Source organism: Ambystoma mexicanum, chromosome 7q, assembly GCF_040938575.1.
Source record: "Ambystoma mexicanum isolate Mex_15411 chromosome 7q, UKY_AmexF1_1, whole genome shotgun sequence".
NCBI lineage: Eukaryota > Metazoa > Chordata > Amphibia > Caudata > Ambystomatidae > Ambystoma > Ambystoma mexicanum.
In genome coordinates this window covers 171165627-171190726 of record NC_090941.1, presented here as the reverse complement: position 1 = coordinate 171190726, position 25100 = coordinate 171165627, and the positions used below count along the sequence as shown (strand labels likewise).

The 25100-nt window shown below is 48.5% G+C and overlaps 1 protein-coding gene across 9 annotated transcripts in view; it reads right to left on the bottom strand.

Moving 5' to 3' along the window:
- DOCK9 (dedicator of cytokinesis 9) overlaps positions 1 to 25100 on the bottom strand; it is a 2709375-nt gene that overhangs the window by 293643 nt on the left and 2390632 nt on the right. For all 9 annotated transcript variants that reach the window (XM_069639825.1, XM_069639823.1, XM_069639827.1 and 6 more), the window contains one exon: positions 4854 to 4967. In XM_069639825.1, the coding sequence (XP_069495926.1) occupies positions 4854 to 4967 (114 nt within the window). The remainder of the gene's footprint in view (positions 1 to 4853; positions 4968 to 25100) is intronic.

Here is a 25100-nt window from a genome sequence, read left to right as displayed (position 1 = left end):
AGGATCAGCATAGACTTTCTTTTTACAGAAGGGAGGAAGGTGACAGGGCTTCAGCAGATTGATTTGTTCCTGAGACTCCAAAGGAGACCACAGTCCACTTATTGTCCATTCCGACAGGTGAGCACCCCAACCTGTCAGAGATGCGTCTGCGACCACTGTTACCTGGGGGCATGGATGATGAAAAAGCATATCTCTCAGCAAGTTGCCTCTTCATCCATGTAAGATCCTGACCCATCTGGTACGAGACCTGTAGACGATCTGACATATAGCCCTAAAACTGTGATCTTTGGCAACAGATGAGCCACTGAAGAAATCTCATGCACGTCCTTGCCTCTGGGACCACTTAGATTCAGGATGCCATGAGGCCCAAAAGGCTCAGAAAGGCTGAGGATAGGACTTGTTCCTGGGACAGGAGGACATTGACCAACCGAAAGATGTACGCCATTCGGTCCTTGGCCAGGAATGCACTGCCCAGGTGAGTGTCCAAGAGTGACTGGGACGACGAAAGCAGAGACTTTTTGAACTTCAGGGTAAAACCTAAGCTGTGTATTAGAGTGTACGTGTGCAGTAGGTGCTCTCACACTAGATCTGGGGAGAGCTCAGAAAAGCCAGTAGTCCAGGTAGGGAAAGATATGAATACCATCCCTCCTGTGGTGGGACAGGGCCACCACCGCTGCTGCAGCTTGGTGAAAACCTAGAGAGCCGAAGAAAGGCCGAGCGGCAGGACTTGAACTGATATGATGTTGGCCCACCATGAACCTCAAGTACTTCCTGTGTTTTCGATGATTTGGCATATGGAAGTAGGCATCCTGAAGGACCAGTGATACAAACCAATCCTGCAGATCGAGGGCTTGCAGCATCTGAGCTAGCTGTACCATCTTAAATTTGTCCTTGCACATGAACAAATTGAGCAGCCTCGGATCCACTATCGGGCGAACATGGGTGGAATACCAACCCTTGCCTCGTTCCGAGCTCGGTCCCAGTTCTATCACACGTTTTGAGAGAAGCTGACAGACCTCCTCCAAGAGTATGGGATCCGGATACATGGTGATCCTCCAGGATATCTGAAAACTCAAATTGAAATTTCGGCCTGGACAGAGCAGAGAGCCTCAGAGTTATCGGCCACCTTTGCCATTAGCCTCTGAAAAGAAGCTTGAGGATTACTGTGGTAGGGTCTGGAAGAATGTCTTGCTCAGGGGCGCTGTCTAGACCACTGGCTTCTTTGACTTCCTCGACCTCTTGATAGAACTCCTCTGGGAAGTCCCTCTCTTGCCTGGAGACCAAGGGTTCCAACCCAAAGGGTAAGTGGGGCCCTCCTTGACGTAGATGTCCCTCATCTTAGACATGAAGGGTTTGAAGGGAAAAGGAACATATTCCTGAGGCTTTTCAGTGCCATCGATGATGAAGTTGGGACCGGCGTGTGGATCTCGATACCTGATGGCAAAGTCTGGCATAGGGGAAACTCATCCCTCTTTTGGACCAGGCTCGAATCTGTAAGCATTCGGGAGTGGTCCCCACCGGGTACCCTGCCGGTTGCAGAAGATGCAGTGGGTCCTTTGGCACCAAAGCTAACAGTGCCGTCGCCGAAGGCGTGCAGGCTGATACAGGCAGCGCCCTTGGCGAAGATGTCTAGCATCTTTAGGCAAAACCGCTTCCATTCGTCCTGAGTGGATGATTGGAGTAGGAAAAAGAAACCTGATCCAGCACGGGAGAACCTCTAGAGCGATGTCTCTTCTTTTTGGAAGAGGAGAAAAATGCTGGTGTGAGGATCCACTCAGGGAGCGGGATCTCTTGCAGTGCTGCTTCTTACGTGGAGGGGACCTCTCCACGGAACGGCCGGGTACCCTGCTGGTTGCGAAGATGCAGTGGGTCCCTTTGGCACCAAAGCTAACAGTGCCATTGCCGAAGGCGTGCAGGCTGATACAGGCAGGGCCCTTGGCAAAGATGTCTAGCATCTTTAGGCAAAACCGCTCCTGTCAGGGCTCGGGCTATTGGCAGTGTTGTGAGGGGCCTGGGGGGAGGCAGGAAGGCCCTTGGTTGTGCCAACAGCTTGTCCAGGCGTGTTCTCCACCCTTTTTGTAGGAAGAAGGCCCAAGGATGGAGAACCGCCCGGAAACTACATCTCCCAGCAGGCCGTGTGCTTAACGGTCCTGCTGGGAGCAACAGGACAACACGCGCGCTACTGCGCATGCGCGAGCTGCGCCTAAGAAGCACTGCTCGCAATCCTGGTCACCTGCAAGAGAGGACGTGTTCTTCCCGAGCTCCTGGAGGCACGCCAACGCGGGGCACCGCCCGCCTGCTACATCCCCGGCCCCGCGTACATGAAAAGCTAAGTACACGTTTGATCTTGAACAGCTGATTCGTCCTGTTGGAGGGAGACGCGCTACGCGCTACAAGACTTAAGTGTTTAGACTAAATTTGAAGCACGAGAAAACCTGTTTTGCTTGTTGCATGCAGAGCATGAATACTAACCCAGAGTTGGAGTAGGCTTGGCGGGGAAGTAACCGCACCACTTAACGATCTTAAACCCCTCAGGGAAAGTTCCTAGGGAACGACTTTTTTCGCACGCACGTGCACTGACTTTGTTTTGCTATTTACAGCCTGTTGTTGAATCGGATTCGGTGAGACGTATCACGGCCCATCAACACGAAAAGGCCAAAGGACCTCGAACTCCCGCAGAAGCCAGAGCTAAGTGTTTTAGCACTTTGAGTGCATGTTATTGTTTGCTACCTGCACATGGGGTAATATGGGGTGCTTGTGAATCGCATATCGGTGGGGAGTAACCACTAGATGACATGATACTGGGAGGGTTTGCCTTTATGCAGGAATGAAGGAGAAGTGCTCTGTCATTCATGATTTACTAGGCAGGCATTGTGAAACCCAAAGCAACACCAGAGCATATGGTGATTATTGGTTAGAGGCTCCAATACAAAAGCCTTTCCAAAAGAATAATCTCTAAGTGTGTGATACTCGGATGTGTGTGAGTGGGTGGAGTCACTTCCAACGATCACCTGCAAGGTCGGCACAGGAGTCGAGGAGTATATTACCCTAATTTCCCCTTACCCATCCACTGTTATTCCCTGAACCTCTTTCCGGTTATCCTGAACTCCCTCTCCCCATCGACTCAACGGACCCTAACCCTCTTTCCCCAGAGGGTTGCGGAGGCTTGCGGTTTCTATTTCCCAGGTGCCAAGACTCAATGGGGAGGGAGGTGTTTGTGCTGCTTCTGCGCCTGTCAAGAGGAGTGAGGATCTGACAGCTCCCATTCGTCCTGAGTGGATGATTGGAGTAGGAAAAAGAAACCTGATCCAGCACGGAAGAACCTCTTGAGCGATGTCTCTTCTTTTTGGAAGAGGAGAAAAATGCTGGTGTGAGGATCCACTCAGGGAGCGGGATCTCTTGCAGTGCTGCTTCTTACGTGGAGGGGACCTCTCCTCGGAACAGCCCTCCGTGTTGTGTGATCTCGAACGAGACCAAACAACATCACCCTCCATCTTGTGAATGAAGGTAAAGAGTTTTACCGTCCATTCCTGGAGGGTCCTCGGGTGCATGGACGAACATGACCTGCAATCCTGGGTATTGTGCTCCTCGCCCAAGTAGTATAGAGAAATCCAGCGCAGATCCAAAACCGACATCTGGTGGCTGCAATCTGCATGATTTGAACCTGGAGGCCTTCACAGGGTTAGGCATGACGACAAATTCTAAGATTGAGATGAGCGTATACCTGAAGTGAACTGAGTGCATGGAAAATAAACTGCAGTCACGGGGCGCGATCCTCAATATTTACTAGCCCCGACGTGATGTCCGACACAGGCATGTATAGGTGTCAGATGCAGCAGACACAGAGCCATGCTTCGCCCCTTGGTGGTGGAAAGGTTTCCGAAATACAGCTACGCTGTGGATAGGGTATCATAGATGAGGAATCCCTGGGGGGAAGGAATCCATTGGAAATCTGATTTTTCACTTATGGGTGGTGGACAGGCCTTGCTCAATTTGAGTACTAAAATAACCTGTTTCACCATATCAAGTGAGAAAGTGGCACACACAGTCAGAGTCCAATACATTAGTAGTTATTCTATGCTAACATGACTTAAATTTGGGGCTCTGACTGACTAGGTCCCTGAATGTCAAGTTAGCTAAATCTGCAGCATACAATAGATCCAACCAGGGTACCTCTTCTAACTGTAATCTTAGGTTGCCTTTTATACTATGCTAGAGTCGTCACAATTTCAGCCTTTCACTAGTAGAACATTTTAGTGAGGACAGAAGAATTGATTTGTCGGTTTTACATCTAGAATGAAACTAGCTAGCCAAAGACGTTTGTTTGCAATGCCCCCCCGTTCTTGAAGAAATTTGATGACACTTTAGGCATCAACTCAAATAAATGTTTTAAAGCCACCTCTTGTTTTACCTGCTGGGTCGAGAATAGTTTGAATCAGATGTAAGTTTGAGCCTAAAAATGCGATTGTGAAGACCTTCATTTAATGTAGAATCCCACCTTTACCTTTCTATGGAATGGGATAATGTAACATTTGTGGTATTCTGTATGTTCTCTAAAGGAATCAACTAGATCTTCGAGAAAGAGCACGACCTACGGATAATAAACAATTTTTCTCAAAACCCTAAAACAGTTAAAAAATCAATCCTACGTTAGGACAATGAAAGTGGAAATGTCAAATCTGCAAGGGGGCAAAGCACATTGTACAGAATTACCAAATGACACATACATCAAAATACACACTAAGAATCTCGAAATCACTTTTTACTCCCTAAAGGCACATAGAATGTGGAACAGCTTTAATGAACTGTAAATGTATGCACAGAGTAAAGAGAATATTTAAAAAAATACTAACCTGGCCGAAGAAGGCTATTCTAAAATACGTTCCGAGGAGCCTCTTGCCACTATGCATGACTTCAGTGACTTTGCTGTAGGCGCGATGAAGCGTATCATAAAGATGGGCTAATCTCTGTGAAAAGAAGAGACAACTAATTGTCTTTAAGAGATATATGCACGTGAAAAAAACATTTCTTCTGAGGCGGTTGCACAAATTTGTCCATGAAATTGAATTTCACAGTTTACTGGCTTTTGAGTATAGTTCAATATTTCGATAACCACTTAAAATGGTTGCCAGCAGAGGGAAAATATCACCATCTTGAGCGACCTTGAGATAATTGTTTGGTAAAGTGACTGGAGATACAAGCATGTTGTGCCCAGGTGCAGCTGTTGACATACATTGAAGGTGTGACAGATTTAAACGAGGTCAGAAAACCCAAAGGCACAAGCAAGTGGTTGAAAATGGACAATTCTCTCATTGTGCAATGTTACCATCTCTTCTGATTATTTAGCAGTGTTTTTGCCCTTACTTAAACACAGTACATTTGCCCAATAGTCTATTGCATATCTAGGACATCCATAGGGTTTAAGTTACTTGGGTGTAACTATTGTTCTCCAGCATGGGTCTGGGATGGATTTACATGCTCATGAATATTCCCCGTCATCAGGCTGGGAATCCTCGGTAAAAAGAAAAAACAGTTTCACTTTCGCTTTAAAACTGTATTTCTCCTCTAAACCAATCACTGTCCTCTGGGTCATACTGCCCCCATCCAATGACAGCTGTCTCCCTAAACGCCACCCCTGGTGGTCATTTTCAGATTTGGTAAGCACGTAAAGTGGGAGTATGAACCAAGCAGAGCTACAGAGGGGAAGGAGGGAGGTTTCGCATGTGAATCTATGCCAGACCCATGCTGGAGAACAATAGTTACAGATAAGTAACTTAAACCTTCTCCAGCATGGGGTCTGGCATGGATTCACATGCTCATGAATAACGATTACACAGCAGTACATATACACAACCACAGGAGGTGGCAAGGCTCAATGGAAGCAATAAACACTCACCTCTGGAACAGACTCAACTCAAATGAACAGGTTGCGTAGCACTGCTTTGCCGACTCGGGACTCCTCCCTGGAATCCCTGTCGACGCAGTTGAGCCTCGTGAAGGTCTGGGTGGACCTCCTCGTAGCAGCCCTGCAGATGTCGAGCAGGGGTACACCAGAGGGAAATGCTGTTGCTGCAATGGCTCTGGTGGAGTGGGTTCACGGCCGGCCCGGCTGCAGTCCGCTAGCCAGTCAAACATCCATGATACAGCCAGAGAGCCACCGGAAGATGGAGGCCTACGACATGGCCTTTCCGTGATTCACAGGTCCAAAATTGATGAACAGCTGAGAAGTCTTCCAAAAGTTCTTAGTGCGTGCCACGTAAACCTTCAAGGCACGAGCAACGCCGTCTTCCACGATAGAAACATGAACGGGGCCTGATGCATTGGCTCAAAGGGCGCCCCATGAGCTTAGTCAAAACCACATTGAGCTCCCAAGTCGGGGCAGGAGCCTTCACCGGTGGAAAAGTCCTGAAGAGTCCTTTGAGGAACTCCTTGGCGAGTCTGAGCGACCACAGAGAAGGCCTACCTGGTGCCCTGGTGTAACGGGATATGGCGGCCAGGTGCACCTTGACAGAGGCATGAGCCAGTCGAGCATTGGCTAAGCAAAGCAGTTATGATAGGAGCTGCGGGGCTGTGGCACACAAAGGTGCAATTACACAGAAAAACGCTTCCACTTATGGCCATAGCACGTCAATGTTGAAGAGGCCCTGGCGTTGGCCCGGCTGTCCTTATACTTCGCAGGTAAAAAATAGTGTCCACATTCTGGGGTTGCAGGAGCCAGGGCCTGAGGTTCAGCAACGCTGGGTCGTAGTGCAGAATCGCTGCTCCTTCTCTGGATAGAAGTTCCGGAAGTAGTGGCAGCCTGATGGACGGAACCGCTGACAGACGTAGCGGGCATGGATACCAGATTTGCTGCGGCCATGCAGGAACGAAGAGTATCATCCTGAAGTGACACGGAGTGTGTTCATCACTTGTACCAGGAGTGGGAGCGGAAGAAAAGCATATAGGAAAAGTCCCTCCCACGGGAACAAGAAGGCATTCCCCATGCTCCTCGATTGTGGGAACCGGCTGGCGAACATCTGACACTTGGAACTCGTCACCATCATGAAAAAGGTCGATCTGGGGTTGACCCTATTCGTGGAATAGAAGATCCACCTGGTCCGGGGCGAAGCTCCTACTCATAGCAAGAAGGAACAAGTTACTTACCTGTAACTGTTGTTCTCCAGCATGGGTCTGGCATGGATTCACATGCTCATGAATATTCCCCGTCGTCAGGCTGGGAATCCTCGGTAAAGAAAAAAAAAAACAGTATCAGTTTCGTTTCTGATCTGTCTTTCGTAGTAATAACCAATCACTGGTCTCTGCGTCATACTGACCACAGCCAATGACTGCCCTCTACCTAAGCACCGCCTCTGGCAGCCATCTTCAGATTTGGAAGCACGTGAAGTGGCAGTATGACCAAGTGAAGAGCCGCAGAGGGGTAGGCGGGAGGGTTCGCATGTGAATCCATGCCAGACCCATGCTGGAGAACAACAGTTACAGGTAAGTAACTTGTTCCTTCTCCAGCATGGGGTCTGGCATGGATTCACATGCTCATGAATAAAGAATACATAGCAGTACACACATGCACAACCACGGGAGGTGGCAAAGGCTCAACATTAAGCAGTACATCAAACTCAACATTAAGCATCTTACCTCCTCACCAGGCTCACCTCAGGCGAACAGGTTGCGCAGCACTGCTTGGCCGACCCTGGACTCCTCCCTGGAATCCCGGTCGACGCAGTAGAATTTCGTGAAGGTGTGCGTCGACCTCCACGTAGCAGCCCTGCATATGTCCAGCAGGGGCACACCAGAAAGGAACGCCGTGGTAGCTGCGATCGCTCTGGTGGAATGGGCTCTCGGACGGCCAGGCAGCGGTCGGTTTGCCAACCGATGACAGTACGTGATACAGCCGGAGAGCCATCTGGAAATGGAAGCCTTCGAGAGAGCCTTCCCCTGATTGACAGGTCCAAAGTTCACAAAGAGTTGTGACGTCTTCCGAAAACACTTCGTGCGGTCCACGTAGAACTTCAGCGCTCTAGCCACATCCAGCGAGTGCAAAGTCCTCTCAGCCGGAGACGAAGGCGACGGGAAGAACACAGGCAACACCAAGGGTTCGTTGAGATGGAAGTCCGACGGTACCTTGGGCATGAAGGAGGGGTGCGTCCTGAGCACTACCCTCGTGTCGTGAAAAGTCAAGTACGGGGCCTTGCAGGAAAGGGCCTGGATCTCTCCCACCCGTCGTGCGGAGGTGATGGCCACAAGAAACGCTGTTTTCCACGACAGAAACTTCAACGGGGCCGAGTGCAGAGGCTCGAACGGAGGTCCCATGAGCTTGGTCAGCACCACGTTGAGCTCCCACGCCGGGGCCGGAGCCTTCACCGGCGGGAACGATCTGAACAGTCCCTTCATGAACTCTTTCACCAGACGATGAGACCACAAGGACGTCCGGCCCGTGGTTCTGGTGTATCGGGAGATCGCAGCAAGATGAATCTTGATGGACGCGTGTGCCAGTCCAGCTTTGGCCAGCGTCAGCAGGTACGGCAGTACCTGGGGAGCCGTAATCCATAGAGGGTTAATCTTCTGTGCGTGGCACCAGACAGAGAACCTCTTCCATTTGTGTCCGTAGCATTTAAGAGTCGAGGACGCCCTGGCCTTTGCAAGAAACTCTCTGCAGTCGGCCGGTATGTCGTATCCTCCAAACTCTAGCGCTGCAGGAGCCAGGCCTGCAAGTTCAGCGATTTCGGGTCGTGGTGGAGGATGGCGCCTCCGTCCCTGGAGAGTAGATCCGCGTCCACCGGCAGCTTGATTGGCGGGGACGCTGACAAGTCCAGAAGGTCCGGGAACCATATCTGCCTCGGCCACGCAGGTGCGACGAGGATCATCCTGCACCGTGACCTCTTGAGCTGGTTGACGAGCCGGATTAGCAGTGGCAAAGGAGGGAACGCGTAGAGGAACAGGCCCTCCCAGGGGAACGAGAAAGCATCGCCCATGCTCCTCGCCTGGGGAAACCTGCTGGCGAACCTCCGGCACTTGGAGTTCGTCGCCGTCGCGAACAGGTCGATCTGGGGTGTGCCCCACCGTCGGAAGAGGCGATCCACTAGATCCTGCCGTAGTTCCCACTCGTGGCACGAGCGCAGCTCCCTGCTGAGTGAGTCGGCGATGGTGTTTTTTATCCCTGCCAGATGAAACGGCACCAGAAACATCCTTTGGGCGACGGCCCAATGCCACAGGTTCTGCGCCTCCTTGGACAGCGCTGGGGACCTGGTTCCGCCCTGTTTCCTGATGTAAAACATGGTGGTGGTGTTGTCGGTGAAGATCCTCACCACCTTGCCCTTGAGGGACGGAAGGAAGGACCTGAGGGCCCAGAACACTGCACGGAGCTCCAGGACGTTGATATGGAGGGACTTCTCCGTCGGGAGCCAAAGGCCTCTCGCGTGCAGGTTTTCGGTGTGCGCTCCCCACCCTTCCAGGGAGGCATCCGTGGTCACTGTCTTCTGGTGGTCTGGGGTCTGGAAGTCCATGCCCGCCGTCAGATGCGCGCGGTTGCCCCACCACCGGACCGCTCGGCGGAAACTCTCGTCGAGTGTGATCCTCTCCTCGAAGCCACCCGTCGTTTGGATCCAGCGCGCGTCCAGGAACTCCTGCAACGGGCGCATCCGGAGCCTGCACATGGGAATGAGGTAGATGCAAGAAGACGACATTCCGAGGAGGGACTTGATGGACCTCACCTTGGCCGCGTCGGAAACCAACATCCGCTGTACCTTGCCCAGGATGGACCTGGTCCTTTCCTCCGACGGGGAGGCCAGAAGGGACACTGTGTCGAGCTTCACTCCCAGAAACAGTGCGTTTTGCGCGGGTACCAGGTGGGACTTGGCATAGTTCACGGAGAATCCCAGGTCCGTGAGAAGTTGGACGGTCCTTGCCGTGTGCTCCTTGCCGTGTGCTCCGTGTGCTCCTCGTCTTGGCTCGGATGAGCCAGTCGTCCAGGTAGGGGTAGACGTGGATCCCCTCGCGGCGCAGCTGCGCCGCCACCGGTGCAAGGCACTTGGTGAATACCCTGGGTGCCGACCGTAGTCCGAAGGGGAGGGCTTTGAACTGGTAGTGACGCCCTTGGACCACAAACCTGAGGAATTTTCGGTGCCCCTTTAGGATGGGAATATGGAAGTAGGCATCCTCCAAATCCAACGACGACAGGAAGTCTCCTTCCTCCAGCTGCCCCAGGACGTGCTGGAGGGTGACCATCCGGAACTTCTGCGCCTTGATGAACTTGTTCAGACGTCGCAGGTCTAGGATGGGGCGCCATCCTCCCGTCTTCTTCTTCACGAGGAAGTATCTCGAGTAAACTCCGGAGCCCCGAAGCCTCTTTGGGACGAGTTCGATGGCGCCCTTCCTGAGCATCGCCTTTACCTCCAGGAGAAGCTGAGGGACGTGAAGACCTTCCTGGCCACGGGGGGACGCGCGGGCACCTTCTTTGAAACTAAAGCGCGTGGCCCCGGGCTAAGGCGTCCAGCACCCAACGGTCGGTGGAGATGGACTCCCACACGCTGACTAAGCTCGCCAGCCGGCCTCCCACCGGGGTGCTTCGGTGGGGGCCTGACCCCACGGCCGGTTCAATCCTGTTTCGACGAGGCTTTGCCGCCTTGACCTCCTTGGCGACGACGGCGGGGTCCGCCAGACTTGCCTCGTCCTCTGTAGGCCTCCTGAGATGACGAGCGGGCCGCTTGACGGTAGGTGGAGAAACCGCCGCCAGAACCTTTGGAGGCGCCCTTGCCTCCGCTGCTCCGAAAGGGCGTCCGTCGTTGCTGCAGAACCCCAAGGGCCCGGGCCGTCTCAGTGTCCGCTTTAATGGCCTGAAGGGAATCGTCCACTGTTTTCCCAAACAGGTTGTTCCCATCGAACGGCATGTCCAGGACTCTGGTCTGTACGTCTTGACGGAAGTCCGTAGCCTTGAGCCATCCACGCCGCCTAAGGCACACGCCGTTGCCCAACTGGCGGAACCCAGTGTCGGCGATGTCCGTCGCAATAGTGATGGCGTGGTCCGACGCCACCTCACCTTCCTGTAGGATCTCCAGGGCATCCGCCCTCTTGTCGTCCGGTAGGAAGTCCAGCAGGGGAGCCAGTTTGTACCATAGCTCCCTGTCGTAGCGGGCCACGATAGCCAAGGCGTTCGCCGCTTTAATCGTCGTCGCTGCAGACGAGATGACCCTGCGTCCCATAGCGTCCAATTTCTTTCCCTCGCCGTCCGGTGGGGAAGTCGATGTGGAGGCCGCACCCCCCCCCGCTTTCTTCCTGGCCGCCGCGGAGACGACGGAGTCCGGGGTAGGCTGCGCCCGGAGGCACAGGGGGGCCGCGTCCGGGACCCGGTACTTCTTCTCGTACCGGTCTCTTCTAGCTGGCGTCGTGGAAGGGTTCTTGAGGAGGGCGAGGCCCTCATCCCAAATGTCGTCCAGTAGAGGCACCGCGAGGACCGTCTTCCTCTTGGCCTCGCGCCATTGATAAAGGAATCCTTCCTTTTTCTTCTCCTCAGGGCAGAGTTGGAAAAGCTCGGATGCCCTGGCGATCATGGAGTGGAACGATCCAATCTCGTCGGGCGGAGAAGCCCTGGTGGGAGGTGACGACGGTAGATCCTCGTCGTATACCTCGTCGTCCGTACCCGTCGCTGCCGTGTCAGTCCCCGTATCATCCCCTCGGGTGGACGGGGAGGAGGGCTGGACGGGGCGCGACGGCTGAAAAGGAGGTGGAGGGTGAATCCTTCTTTTCTTGGGCGGGGGAACACCAGAAGGTCCCGGTTCAGGATCCCCCGACGGGAGAGGTTCCTCCGTCGGCAACGGTAGTCTCGTCCTTATCTCTGAGCATAAGGACTGTATAGCCAACAAAATAGCCGCCGAGTTGTCTTGCGGCGCTGGCAGAGGGGAATCCGACGGGCGATCAGGGGCCCCGTCGGCACCCTCGACGATGTCGTCGTCACCTGCGTTGGGACCCATCCCGACGGGCCGGTCTTCTTCCACGCCAAGGCCGTGGCTTAAGACCTCTATCAGCTCTTCCTCCGAGGTTGAGGCCGAATCTACGACGACGCCCTGCCCCCCCTTTTTCTTCCCCGCCGGGGATTTCACGGGGGTCCTATCGATGGGCACAAAAGAGGACTCCCTCCGAGGTGGCAGGGAGACTCTGAGCCCCGAGGTCGCCACCACTGGTGTAGCCTCCACAGGCTGAGCCAGGGCCGCCGCGACAGTATCGATAGAGGGCTTGGCCGGATGGATTAAGGCCTTCACCACCTTAGGTGCGCTCACCGCCTTATCCTTGAGGGGGGGGACACTGCCACGCTCCCCCTCCGATGGGGCCTTCGAGCTCGACCGGGGCCTCTCCAGGAGCTTCGCCGGGTGCTCGCCTTTCCTCTTACCCGACCCAGAGCGTTGGCTCGTGGTTGATGGTGCCGGGGAGGGTGCGCCCTGCCTGGCGCCCGTAGAGCCCGACCGTTCGGCGCTCCCGGTGCCAGCGGACTCGCGGTGCTTGACCTTGTGTTGGACCCCCGTCGCCGGGGCGTCCTCAAAGGTCTTAGAAGACCGCTCGGATTTCTTCCTCTTCTTCTCGCCTGACGGGCTCTTCCCTTCCAGCCAGTTGGCGAGACGTTGATGGCGGTCCTTCATGGTCCGCTCCGACATATTGCCGCAAAACGCACAGTCCTTCTCCACGTGCGTCATGTCCTCATGTAAGCAGTAGAGACAAAAGGAGTGTTCGTCCTCCTTAAAGACGTTCTGCAGCTGGCATCCAGGGCAGATCCTGAACAGCTTTCCGGGCGTCGAGCTTCCCTTCTCCTGGGCCATGTCCGGGCCTGAGAAGCTTCTGGAGTCCTCCAAAAGCGTAGCTCGACGAAATCTTCACCCTTGAGGGGCGCAGACGAATCCGACACGGGTCCCCGTTGATCGGATGGAGAGTCGGTGGAGCTTGAGGCTCTTTTGACCGAAAAAACGAAGTTTTTGAGAAAAAACGTGAAAAAATAGCACTAACGCTCGAGAGCAATAGCACGAGGATCCCAACACATGAACGTGCGGTAAAAATCTGAAGATGGCTGCCAGAGGCGGTGCTTAGGTAGAGGGCAGTCATTGGCTGTGGTCAGTATGACGCAGAGACCAGTGATTGGTTATTACTACGAAAGACAGATCAGAAACGAAACTGATACTGATTTTTTCTTTACCGAGGATTCCCAGCCTGACGACGGGGAATATTCATGAGCATGTGAATCCATGCCAGACCCCATGCTGGAGAACGTGGCTCCCTGATGAGCGAGTCTGTGATGATTTTCTTGGTGCCTGCCATGTGAAAGGGGACGAGAAACATGTCTGATGAATGGCCCAGTGTCACAGATCCTGGGCCTTCCTGGAAAGCCCCGGAGAGTGTACAGCACTGCTTGCGGACGTAGAACATGGTGGTGGTGTTATTTGTGAAGATCCTCACCACCTTGGCCCTCAGCGATGGCAAGAAGGACTTGAGGGTCCAAAAGACAGGCTGGAGCTCCATGACGTTCATGTGAAGTGTTTTTTTTTTTGTGACAGCGAGAGGCCTCTTGCGTGGAACTGTCTGGTGTGAGCTCACCAACCTTCCAGAGAAGCGTCAATGGTGACTGTCTCCTGCTAGGAGGCATTTACATAAAAAGGTTCCACAATGAGCTACCTATCGATGTAGCACTGAAGGTTGGAGACTGCGCCACGCAATGGGTGGGCCTAGATGGACATATTTTTCAGCATTTTTAAAAAGATGAGGGTCGGAATTACAAAAATATATCATATTTTATTAAGTAACATCTCATAAAAGTTTTGACACATTGGTCACATTTGCAAATCATAACAACATAAAACACAGTTTATCAGAAAACACAGTGGTATGCCAGTAATTTCTTTTTTACTAAGCACGTATAACACAAGTATGTCTACAGAACAGCTACGGTGGTGTTAGTAGCCTGTAAGTGACATTAATCAATGCAATTCATGTTTAATGTTGAAGAAGTCCCCATGATTACTGTGTCGACAGGGGTTTGTCTGTTCCAGCCTTATTCTTGAACGCATGTTTTGACAGACAATTATTTGAAAAACGTTTGGTCATCCGTGTAAGGCTTTCTTCAGGACACAACAGCCCAAAGGTGTAATGGTTTATGATGATGTATTGGAGGAACTATTGTCTTTTCTCCCAACGTAAATAAAACCAAAACATATATGTTTAACCGACCGGACACCTCTAAGTATATCTTTCATTTCATCACCTACAGAGTGTTGCAATTCTACTACTACAAATCAATATCAGTGCTCAACATTTTATTTTGTTGTAATTTTTCATTATTTTAGCCATAAATGGTTCTTGGGGCTCATTATTTGCCTCTATGATTCTGCCTAGTGGTTCAATCATTTGATTCAGTCATTTCATGATAACATATTGGCCCAGCCAAATGGGGCCGTCATGATTCATTCATACCAGAAGGAGGAAAGAGGGGAAGAAAGGACAGGGGGAGGGAAGGATGGAAATTGGGGGCGAGGGGCTGGAGAAAGAAGGGGAGTGGATAGAAAGGGGAGGGGAGAAGAACAGGGGGGAAGAGAAAAAGAAGAACAGTTTTAAAGTGACCGATCATGTAATCACTATGCTTAAAGTGGCTGTATGCAAAAGTAAAGGGTGCCAATTAGGGTTTATGGTCATAAAACCGAAATTAGAAATCTCGAAAAAAAAAGCTGAAAAAAAAAATATCGAATTTTTTTTAATGATGTATTTTTTCGAAATGGGGGGTTCCCCCCCACCCCCCCTTTTTTCTATTTTTTTTTTTATGTTAACCCTTTTTTTTACTTACCTGACCCAAAAAATACATATATTTAAAAAAAAAAAAAATTCGATATTTTTTTTTTCGGCCTTTTTTTTCGAGATTTTTGTTATTCAGAATTTTTTTTTCGCCCTTTTGACCGTCCACCGCCAATTACATACCTTCGAGTTTTACAGATGTTAGGTATCAGTCTTTTCATCCCAACAGCTGAGGGTGCGGGACACGCAGTCGTTTCTCAAGATGGAGCTGTGACGCCAGAGAAAACATCCATCATATATCGAAGTAGTTTGGTAAAAAATAGTATTGTGTGAATAAGTGAGAGCCTACCTGGTTAAATTGTTAGAAGGTATCTCAAAGTGTAGCATGTATCACTAATTTTGCCATGGATAGTGCCCCCTCGATACGTCAAAGATGGTGCTTCCGGGTCGAGTAAAGCTGGACAGAACGCACGGAACACAGAAAAAGAAATCCCAATTAATTTTTCTGAATGCGTGTGTGCGGTTGGTGACCTAACGGGGGTTAGGTGGAAGGAAAAAACATAATTTTTTGAATCGTTGTATATCCCACACATACTCGGAAGGATCGCAATGCATTAATGCTCGGCGAGTCCAGGATTGACGGCTGGGTCATGTGATAAGGCTCACACGACGGCTACGAAATTACGTGTTAGTCAGAGAGACGCACTGCTGGTGTGTTACAGTTTATAAATGAACCGCAAAATGTGGTCGTGGAAGCACGGCCATATTGGAGCCGTGTTCAAGGTACCATGTATATGAGTTTTAAACATTCTGGAGCGTAACATGACCAGGATTGGAATATTTGGAGATAACATGCTGATCGGAAAATGTGAGCATGGAATCTTTAAAGTGGCTAATGTCTACGCTAAATGGATCACCAGAAAGGTTGCTAGAAAAAGAAGGCAGGGCAGCAACCCCCAGGCTCAGACAAATAAGCAATCCCAGTTCTGTCACATCGGTGACAGCTGCGTGGTTGTAGATACTTATTTTCTCAAGGACAGATTACATTCGATGTAAAGATTTAATCCATGCCTGACAGAATCTAAATTATAAATCAATTTTTGCTCAAGCCTGCAGAGTCTAAGATCCCTGTTACCACCACGTGGGTGTGGATTTATCGTTTGCAGAACACACCAAAACATATCATCATGGGAATGCTTCATTTTTTTGTAGTGTTCCACAAGCGGTTTATCTGCAGTACCATTTTTTATACACTAACGATGTTCCCCAATTCTGATTTTAATAGCTCTTTTGGTCTTGCCAATGTACAGGAGCCCGCAAGGGCATCTGATGCAGTATACTGCCCACTTTGTAGCACAGTTAGTAAAGTATTTTAGCTGACAGTTCTTTCCTTTTAGATCAATAGATTTAAGGTTTTTAGTGAGATTACACATTGAGCATTTACCGCATTTAAAATGCCCCATAACGGGTGGAAGATGCCATAGTGTGGATTGTTTGGAATCATTGGGTTTTTGTTGGGGGTACGTGTGAACTAGTTTATCACTAAGATTTTGCAGGCGTTTAAATGCAAAACGCAGCGGAGGGATCTTACAATCCTCTGTGTTTGACCCTCTTCCAATTTTTCAGTATTGATTTTCTTAAATCGTTACTTATAGGAGTGAAAGATGACACGTGATTTTGTCTAAAATGGTTTTCGTTTGTTTGACAAGGCAGTCAGTCCTGGAGACATTAGCCGCCCTTTTCTCGGATCTTCTTATAATATGAGGAGGGTAACCTCTTGCCTTTAGATTCTTTTTTGAGTGCCCCACTATGATGTTTGAAATCTTGTTTGTCTGTACAATTGCGCCTGATGCGAAGAAACTGGCCAAAAGGTAAGTTCTCTCTCAGTGATTATGGATGAAAACTAGTAAATTGTAACTGAGTTTTTTTGGGTGGGCTTTTTGAAGAGACTAGTGCCAATATTGTTATTAGGCATGCGATAAATGAGAAGATCCAAAAAGGCAATTTTGTCTTTGTTGTCGTCACAAGTAAAGTTAATGGACGCTTCCCGGCAGTTGAGCCAGGTGCTGAAAGAGTTGAACTCTTCCCTGCTACCCCGCCAGATCATAAAAATATCATCAATGTAATGATACCAGGGTCGAATGTTCGCTAGATAGGGGTTATCCACATATATGTAGTTGTTTTCAAAGTGTTCCATATTAAGATTGGCCAAGTCGGGGGCAAATGTGGCCCCCATACTTGTACCATGTAGTAGTTCAAAGAAGGAGCTGTCATATATGAAGACATTTTTGGTGAGAGCCAAGTGAATGCACTCGGCTATAAAAGCCGACGGACGATGTTTTACCTCACGTGCTTCTAGATACTAAAGCATTACAGTGATACATTTAGTTTGTGGTATGTTGGTTTATAATGATACATTAAGCGTGACAAAGATGTCATAAGTTTCCACACTTAATGTGTCTAAGATTTTTATCATTGAAGGTGAGTCTTGTAAAAATGACTTCATTTCTCTCACAAACGGTCTCAGAAAGACATCTGCATATATTGACAGTGGCTCAGACAAATAAGCAATCCCAGTTCTGTCACATCGGGGACAGCTGCGTGGTTGTAGATACTTATTTTCGTAAGAACAGATTCCATTCGATGTAAAGATTTAATCCATGCCTGCGGAGTCTAAGATCCCGGTCACCACCACTTGGGGTGTGGATTTATCGTTTGCAGAACACACCAAAACATATCATCATGGGAATGCTTCATTTTTTTGTAGTGTTCCACAAGCGGTTTATCTGCAGTACCATTTTTTATACGCGAAGGATGTTCCCCGATTCTGATTCTAATAGCTCTTTTGGTCTTGCCAACGTACAGGAGCCCGCAAGGGCATCTGATGCAGTATATTCCCCACTTTGTAGCACAGTTAGTAAAGGATTTTAGCTGCCAGTCCTTTCCTTTTAGATCAATAGATTTAAGGTTTTTAGTGAGATTACACATTGAGCATTTACCGCATTTAAAATGCCCCATAACGGGTGGAAGATGCCATAGTGTGGATTGTTTGAAATCATTGGGTTTTTGTTGGGGGTACGTGTGAACTAGTTTATCACTAAGATTTTGCAGGCGTTTAAATGCAAAACGTGGCAGAGGGATCTTAAAATCCTCCGTGTTGATCATCTTCCAATTTTTCAGCATTTATTTTCTTAAATCGTTACTTATAGGAGCGAAAGATGACACACATCTCCAGAAATATTGGCCTTCGAAAACAAAATTTTGACAGACATGAAACTCTTATGTGTGAAGAAAAACAGACAAAGATAATCTCTCTAAAGCAGAACGTCTAGCACTAAAAAACCTAGAGAAAAATCCTCTATTTGTTATAAAACCGGCCGATAAAGATGGTGGAATTGTGCTCTGGGATTCTAACCTGTATAAAACAGAAGTAGAGAAACAACTTCTGGACACTTCAGTGTACAAACAAATCCCTTTAGATCACACCTGCAAAATCATGGAAGAAATAATCAGTCTAATGACACATGCCACAGAAGAAGGGTGGATTAACGACGAGGAAAGTATGTTCTTGATCAACAAACAACCAGTCACGCCGGCATTTAACTGCCTCCCCAGGATACATATAAACCAAAGCATTCCTCCAATCCGCCCTATAGTGTCAGCCATCGGTTCGCTACTGGAGCCACTGTCAATATAGGCAGATGTCTTTCTGAGACCGTTTGTCAGAGAAATGAAGTCATTTGTACAAGACTCAACTTCAATGATAAAAATCTTAGACACATTAAGTGTGGAAACTTATGACAGCTCCTTCCTTCTTTCAACCATTACCTGGTACAAGTATGGGGGCCACATTTGCCCGTGAGTTGGCCAATCTTTACATGGACCACTTTGAAAACAACTACATATATGTGGATAACCCCTATCTAGCGAACATTCGAGCCTGGTATTGTTACATTGACAATATTTTTATGATCTGGCTGAGTAGCAGGGAAGAGTTAAACTCTTTCAGCACCTGGCTCAACTGCCGGGAAGCGTCCATTAACTTTACTTGTGACGCCAACAAAGACAAATCGCCTTTTTGGATCTTCTCATTTATCGCATGCCTAATAACAAAATTGGCACTAGTCTCTTCAAAAAGCCCACCCAAAAAAACACTTACAATTTACTAGTTTTCATCCATAATCACTGAGAGAGAACTTACCTTTTGGCCAGTTTCTTTGCATTAGGCGCAATTGTACAGACAAACAAGATTTCAAACATCATAGTAAGGCACTCAAAAAGAATCTAAAGGCAAGAGGTTAGCCTCCTCATATTATAAGAAGATCCTTTAAAAGGGCGACTAACGTCTCCAGGACTGACTGCCTTGTCAAACAAACGAAAACCATTTTAGACAAAATCACATGTGTGTCATCTTTCCCTCCTATAAGTAACGATTTAAGAAAATCAATGCTGAAAAATTGGAAGATTATCAACACAGAGGATTTTAAGATCCCTCCGCCGCGTTTTGCATTTAAACACCTGCAAAATCTTAGTGATAAACTAGTTCACACGTACCCCCAACAAAAACCCAATGATTCCGAACAATCCACACTATGGCATCTTCCACCCGTTATGGGGCATTTTAAATGTGGTAAATGCTCAATGTGTAATCTCACTAAAAACCTTAAATCTATAGATCTAAAAGGAAAGTACTGGCAGCTAAATCCTTTACTAACTGTGCTACAAATTGGGCAATATACTGTATCAGATGCCCTTACGGGCTGCAGTACATTGGCAAGACCAAAAGAGCTATTAGAATCAGAATTGGGGAACATCGTTTGTGTATTAAAAAAAAAATGATACTGCAGATAAACCACTTGTGGAACACTACCAAAAAATGAAGCATTCCCATGATGATATGTTTTGGTGTGTTGTGCAAACGATAAACCCACACCCATGTGGTGGTGACAGGGATCTTGGACTCCGCAGGCTGGAGCAAAAATGGATTTATAATTTAGATTCTGTCAGGCATGGATTAAATCTTTAAATCGAATGGAATCTGTTCTTGTGAAAATAAGTATCTACAACCACGCAGCTGTCACTGATGTGACAGAACTGGGATTGCTTATTTGTCTGAGCCTGGGGGTTGCTGCCCTGCCTTCTTTTTCTAGCAACCTTTCTGGTGATCCATTTAGCATAGACATTAGCCACTTTTTAAAAAAAACTTTCTTTATTATTTCAATGAACAACCACTAGAACATATAAACAAACTTCCCTCACCCCTGTCCCACCCACGACTCCCCAACTGAAGTCTCACAACTTTACCATCCATACAGCTTGATCCACCTTTGTAATGTTCCAAGTCGTCCCCCACATACACAGAAAATCCACCCCAGCAGCTCACTTATTTCTCCTCCCACTTAGCTGTCCGATGTGGGATCAGGGGAGTGATCTGTACGAGCCATGTCCATCTGGTATTGTCTGTACGGGCCCCAGTAATCAAACGGCCGACTGGCACATGGGAGCATTGAAGGAAACATGGATTCCCGCTGTTCACATAAATCCATACAGGCAAGCCATTTATCAAAAAGTAGGGGGGCCGCCTTCCCCCATGCTCTAGCCACGAGATATCTAGCAGTCACAGAAGCCATACACAGCAATTCTTTTCTAGTGCGGTTACCACCCTCAATCAACACCAAGAGCCACATTTCAGGTAAATATTGTTGCACCTCTGGCAGCATTATCGACATGGCCTCTTCAATTTACCCCCAGAAAACCCTAATCTTAGGGCAGGACCAGCACACGTGATAAAAATCCGCCCGTTCTACCCCACACCGTCTACATGCCGATGAACGATTCGGGAAGTATCTACTAAGAGTGAGCGGAGTATGGTAGGCCTGATGCATGTACTTGTAATGAATGAGCCTATAACAGGAGTTCAACAAAATACATCGCGTTTGTATGCAAATGTGCTTCCATTGCTCCTCTCCCAGAGCTTTCCCAAGAGAAGCCTCCCAGCTGGTCTTAAATGAAAGCTCCCGCCTCACTTTCCCCTCTCTCACCAGCTTATAGATAGTAGATACAACTTTTACAGATGTTGCGGGCCGGACTATCGAGCTCAGGGCTGGTTGGCATGGTGGTGCCTGTGGGAAATCCAGCCATTTAACCTTAAGGATAATCCGCAGCCTGTAGTACTGAAATAAGGTCACTGCATCTGTGCCACCTCTAACCTTAAGTTCGTCCCGTAATATGAACCGCCCATCCTGCACTAAGTCTCCCAGAGTTTGTATTCCAAGCGCCTGGAACCGTTCCTTAAAGTATCTCTCATACATAAGTGGAATCCCGGTTACATTATACACTGGTAGTTCTGGTACACAATGTGTTACGGATTGTAGAGGTTGGTTAATCCTTTCCCAGGCTCTACATGTTATCTCCACCGGCTGAGCTTCCCCCCTCGGTACAGCATCCCTTTTACCCCATAGCATACCCAGCGATGCAGATGGATGAGCGAGAGCCCCGGCCAGCCTAGCATGTGGAGTCGCCGTATTCGGAGGGTCCCAGCCATATATGTATTGCACCTGGGCAGCTAAATAATAAAGGTGCACATTAGGGTATTCCAAGCCGCCTTCCTCATACGGTCTAGTAAGAGTGTCATACGCTATCCTAGGTTGCTTGCCCGCCCACACCCATTTCGTCATTACTCTCTTAATACGAGCCCAATAACTGGCTGGGGGCCATACCGGCACATTATTATACACATAGAGAAGTCTTGGCAGTATCACCAACGCGATTCGAGCCGCCTGAGAAAGTAAGCCGTATCCACATCTCCCCTTTCTGCTCCAAGCTCTCTAACGAATGAAGGTAGCTTTCTTTATACATCTTATCCTTGACCACGGACACCATAATGCCAAGGTATTAGATCCCATCTGGACACCACTGAAATTCCTCACCCACATCTGCCCTCTGAACCACCGGGGTCAAAGGGAGCACCTCTGATTTCTCCCAGTTAATCCCAAATCCAGACAATTCCCCAAATCTAACCACCTCCTGCATCAATGGGGGCAAATTCTGGCGTGGATGTTTAACATAAAGAAGAACATCGTCCGCATACAAACAAATAATGGACAGGTGTGTGTATATATATATATATATATATATATATATATATATATATATATATATATATATACCCCCCTGCTAATATGGCAAGCCAGAGGTTCCATTGCCAGCGCAAATAGAACCGGAGAAAAAGGGCACCCCTGCCTCGTGCCTCGCGAGGGGTATATCTGCGTTGAAACCAGACCATTAGTGTATATTGATGCCCTGGGTGCCGAGTATAAGAGCTTAATCCAATTAATATACGTGAGACCTAGGCCAGACGGCGTAGGACCTCAAACAGAAAGGGCCATTCTACCGAATCGAACGCCTTTTCGGCGTCTAAAGCGGCTGCTACCATCGGTATATCTAGGTTAACGTTATGTAACAGGGTAACTAGACGCCGGAGATTGTTTTGAGTAGAGCTCCCAGGAATGAATCCCACCTGATCCGGCAATACCAAGGAAGGCATATGAGGGAGCAACCGCTGAACAAGAACCTTGGCCAGGATTTTATTATCAGTGTTTATAAGCGAGAGCGGCCTATAAGACGATAAACACTGGGGGTCCTTCCCAGGCTTCAAACAGCACAGTGATCAAAGCAGACCTGGTGGACTCAGGAAGAGTACCGCTGGCCATGGCACTATCATACATGTAAAGGAGTTGGGGGGTGATCAAATCTATGTAAGCCTTATAGAACTCATCCGTAATGCCATCCATCCTTGCTTTCCCATTGGGGAGCGATTTTATAGCTTCACGAATTTCTTCTTCCGTAATAGGCTTGTTAAGAGCACCGCCCTGTTCTGGAACACATTAGCCACTCTAAAGATCCCATGCTCACATTTTCCGGTCAGCATGTTATCTCCAAATATTCCAATCCTGGCCATGTCACGCTCCAGAATGTTTACATCTCATATACATGGTACCTTGAACACGGCTCCAATATGGCCGTGCTTCCACGACCACATTTTGCGGTTCCTTTATATACTGTAACGCACCAGCAGTGCGTCTCTCTGACTAACACGTCATTTCTTAGCCGTCGTGTGAGCGTTATCACACGACCCCGCCATCACTCCAGGACTCGCCCAGCATTAATGCATCGCAATCCTTCCAAGTACGTGTGGGATATACAAAGATTCAAAAAAGTATTTTTTTTCCTTCCACCTAAACCCCGTTAGGTCACCAACCGCACACAAGCATTCAGAAAAATGTATTAGTATTTCTTTTTCTGTCTTCCGTGCGTTCTGTCTAGCTTTACTCGGCCCGGAAACACCATCTTTGACGTATCGAGGCGGCACTATCCATGGAAAAATTAGTGATACATGCTACACTTTGAGATACCTTCTAACAATTTAACCAGGTAGGCTCTCACTTATTCACACGATACTATTTTTACCAAACCACTTCGATATACGATGGATGTTTTCTCTGGCGTCACAGCTCCATCTTTAGAAACGACTACGTGCTCCGCACCATTAGCTGTTGGGCTGAAAAGACTGATACCCAACATCTGTAAAACACAAAGGTATGCGAATTGGCACCCTTTACTTTTGCGTACAGCTACTTTACGCAGAGTGATTTCATGATCAGTCACTTTAAAACTGTTCTTTTTCTCTCCCCCAACCCCTTTTTCTCCCCTTCCCTTTCCCCCTTCCCTTTCTATCCACTCCCCCACTTTCTTTAGCCTCCTGCCCCCTAATCTCCATCCTTCCCTCCCCCTGTCCTTTCTTCCCCTCTTTCCTCCTTCTGGTATGAATAAATCATGACGGCCCTGTTTGGCTGGGCCAATATGTTATAATGAAATGACTGAATCAAATGATTGAACCACTAGGCAGAATCATAGAGGCAAATAATGAGCCCCAAGAACCATTTATGGCTAAAATAATGAAAAATTACAACAAAATAAAATGGTGAGCACTGATATTGATTTGTAGGAGTAGAACTGCAACACTCTGTAGGTGATGAAATGAAAGATATACTTAGAGGTGTCCGGCGGGTTAAACATATATGTTTTGGTTTTATTGTAGATACGTTGTGAGAAAAGACAATAGTTCCTCCAATACATCATCATAAACTACTACACCTTTGGGCTGTTGTGTACTGAAGAAAGCCTTACACGGATGTCTAAACGTTTTTCAAATAACTGTCAAAACGTGTGTTCAAGAATAAGGCTGGAAACAGACAAACTCCTGTCGACACAATAATCATGGGGACTTCTTCAAAGTTAAACATAAATTGCATTGATTCATGTCACCCACAGGCTACTAACACCACCTTAGCTTTTCTGTAGACATACTTGTGTTATACGTGCTTAGTAAAAAAGAAATTACTGGCATACCACTGTGTTTTCTGATAAACTGTGTTTTATGTTGTTATGATTTGCAAATGTGACCAATGTGTCAAAACTTTTATGAGATGTTACTTAATAAAATATGATATATTTTTGTAATTCCGACCCTCCCATCTTTTTATATATGCTGAAAAAGATGTCCACCTAGACCCACCTATAGCGTGGCGCAGTCTCCAACCTTCAGTGCTACATCGATAGGTAGCTCATTGAGGAACCCTTTTTATGTAAATGTTTCACAGCGCTCTCCCAATGAGCCCCTAACAAAAAAAGAGGACACACTATTTTGCTCACCGAGTATTCCCTCCTGCTAAGGAGGGACTTGGAATGGAGCCCCTTGCGTGAGATGAGAGCGCACGCCCCACCACTTTATCGCTTGTTGGATCTCCTCGTTTAGGGCAATCTTGTCTGTCCAGGATCCCGAGACTTGCAGCCACCTTGCATCCAGAAACTCCTGGAGAGACCACATCTGTAGTCTGCATAGGAAGACCAGGTTGATGCAGGAGGACATCATGCCCAACAGCGACTGGATGGCTCTCACAGTAGCCGACCGCGCCTACGACAGGTGCTGCACCTTCCCTAGGATGGCTACCACCCTCTCTTCCGAGAGAGATGCCAGGCAAGTGATTGTCTTGAGTCGGGCTCCCAAAAACAGAGCGTTCTGTGATGGCTCCAAGCAGGACTTTGGATAATATATGGAGAATCCCAGATCAGTCAGCAAACACACGGTCCTTGCTGTGTGCTGGCTAGCCACAGCATGGGAATAGGACTGAACTAGCCAATCGTCCAGGTAAGGGTAGACGTGGATGCCCTTGCGATGAAGATGCGGCGCCACCGGAGCCAAGTACTTTGTGAAGACCCTCGGGTCGATTTCAGGCCAAAGGGAAGTGCCTTGAACTGATAGTGTCACCCCAGGACCA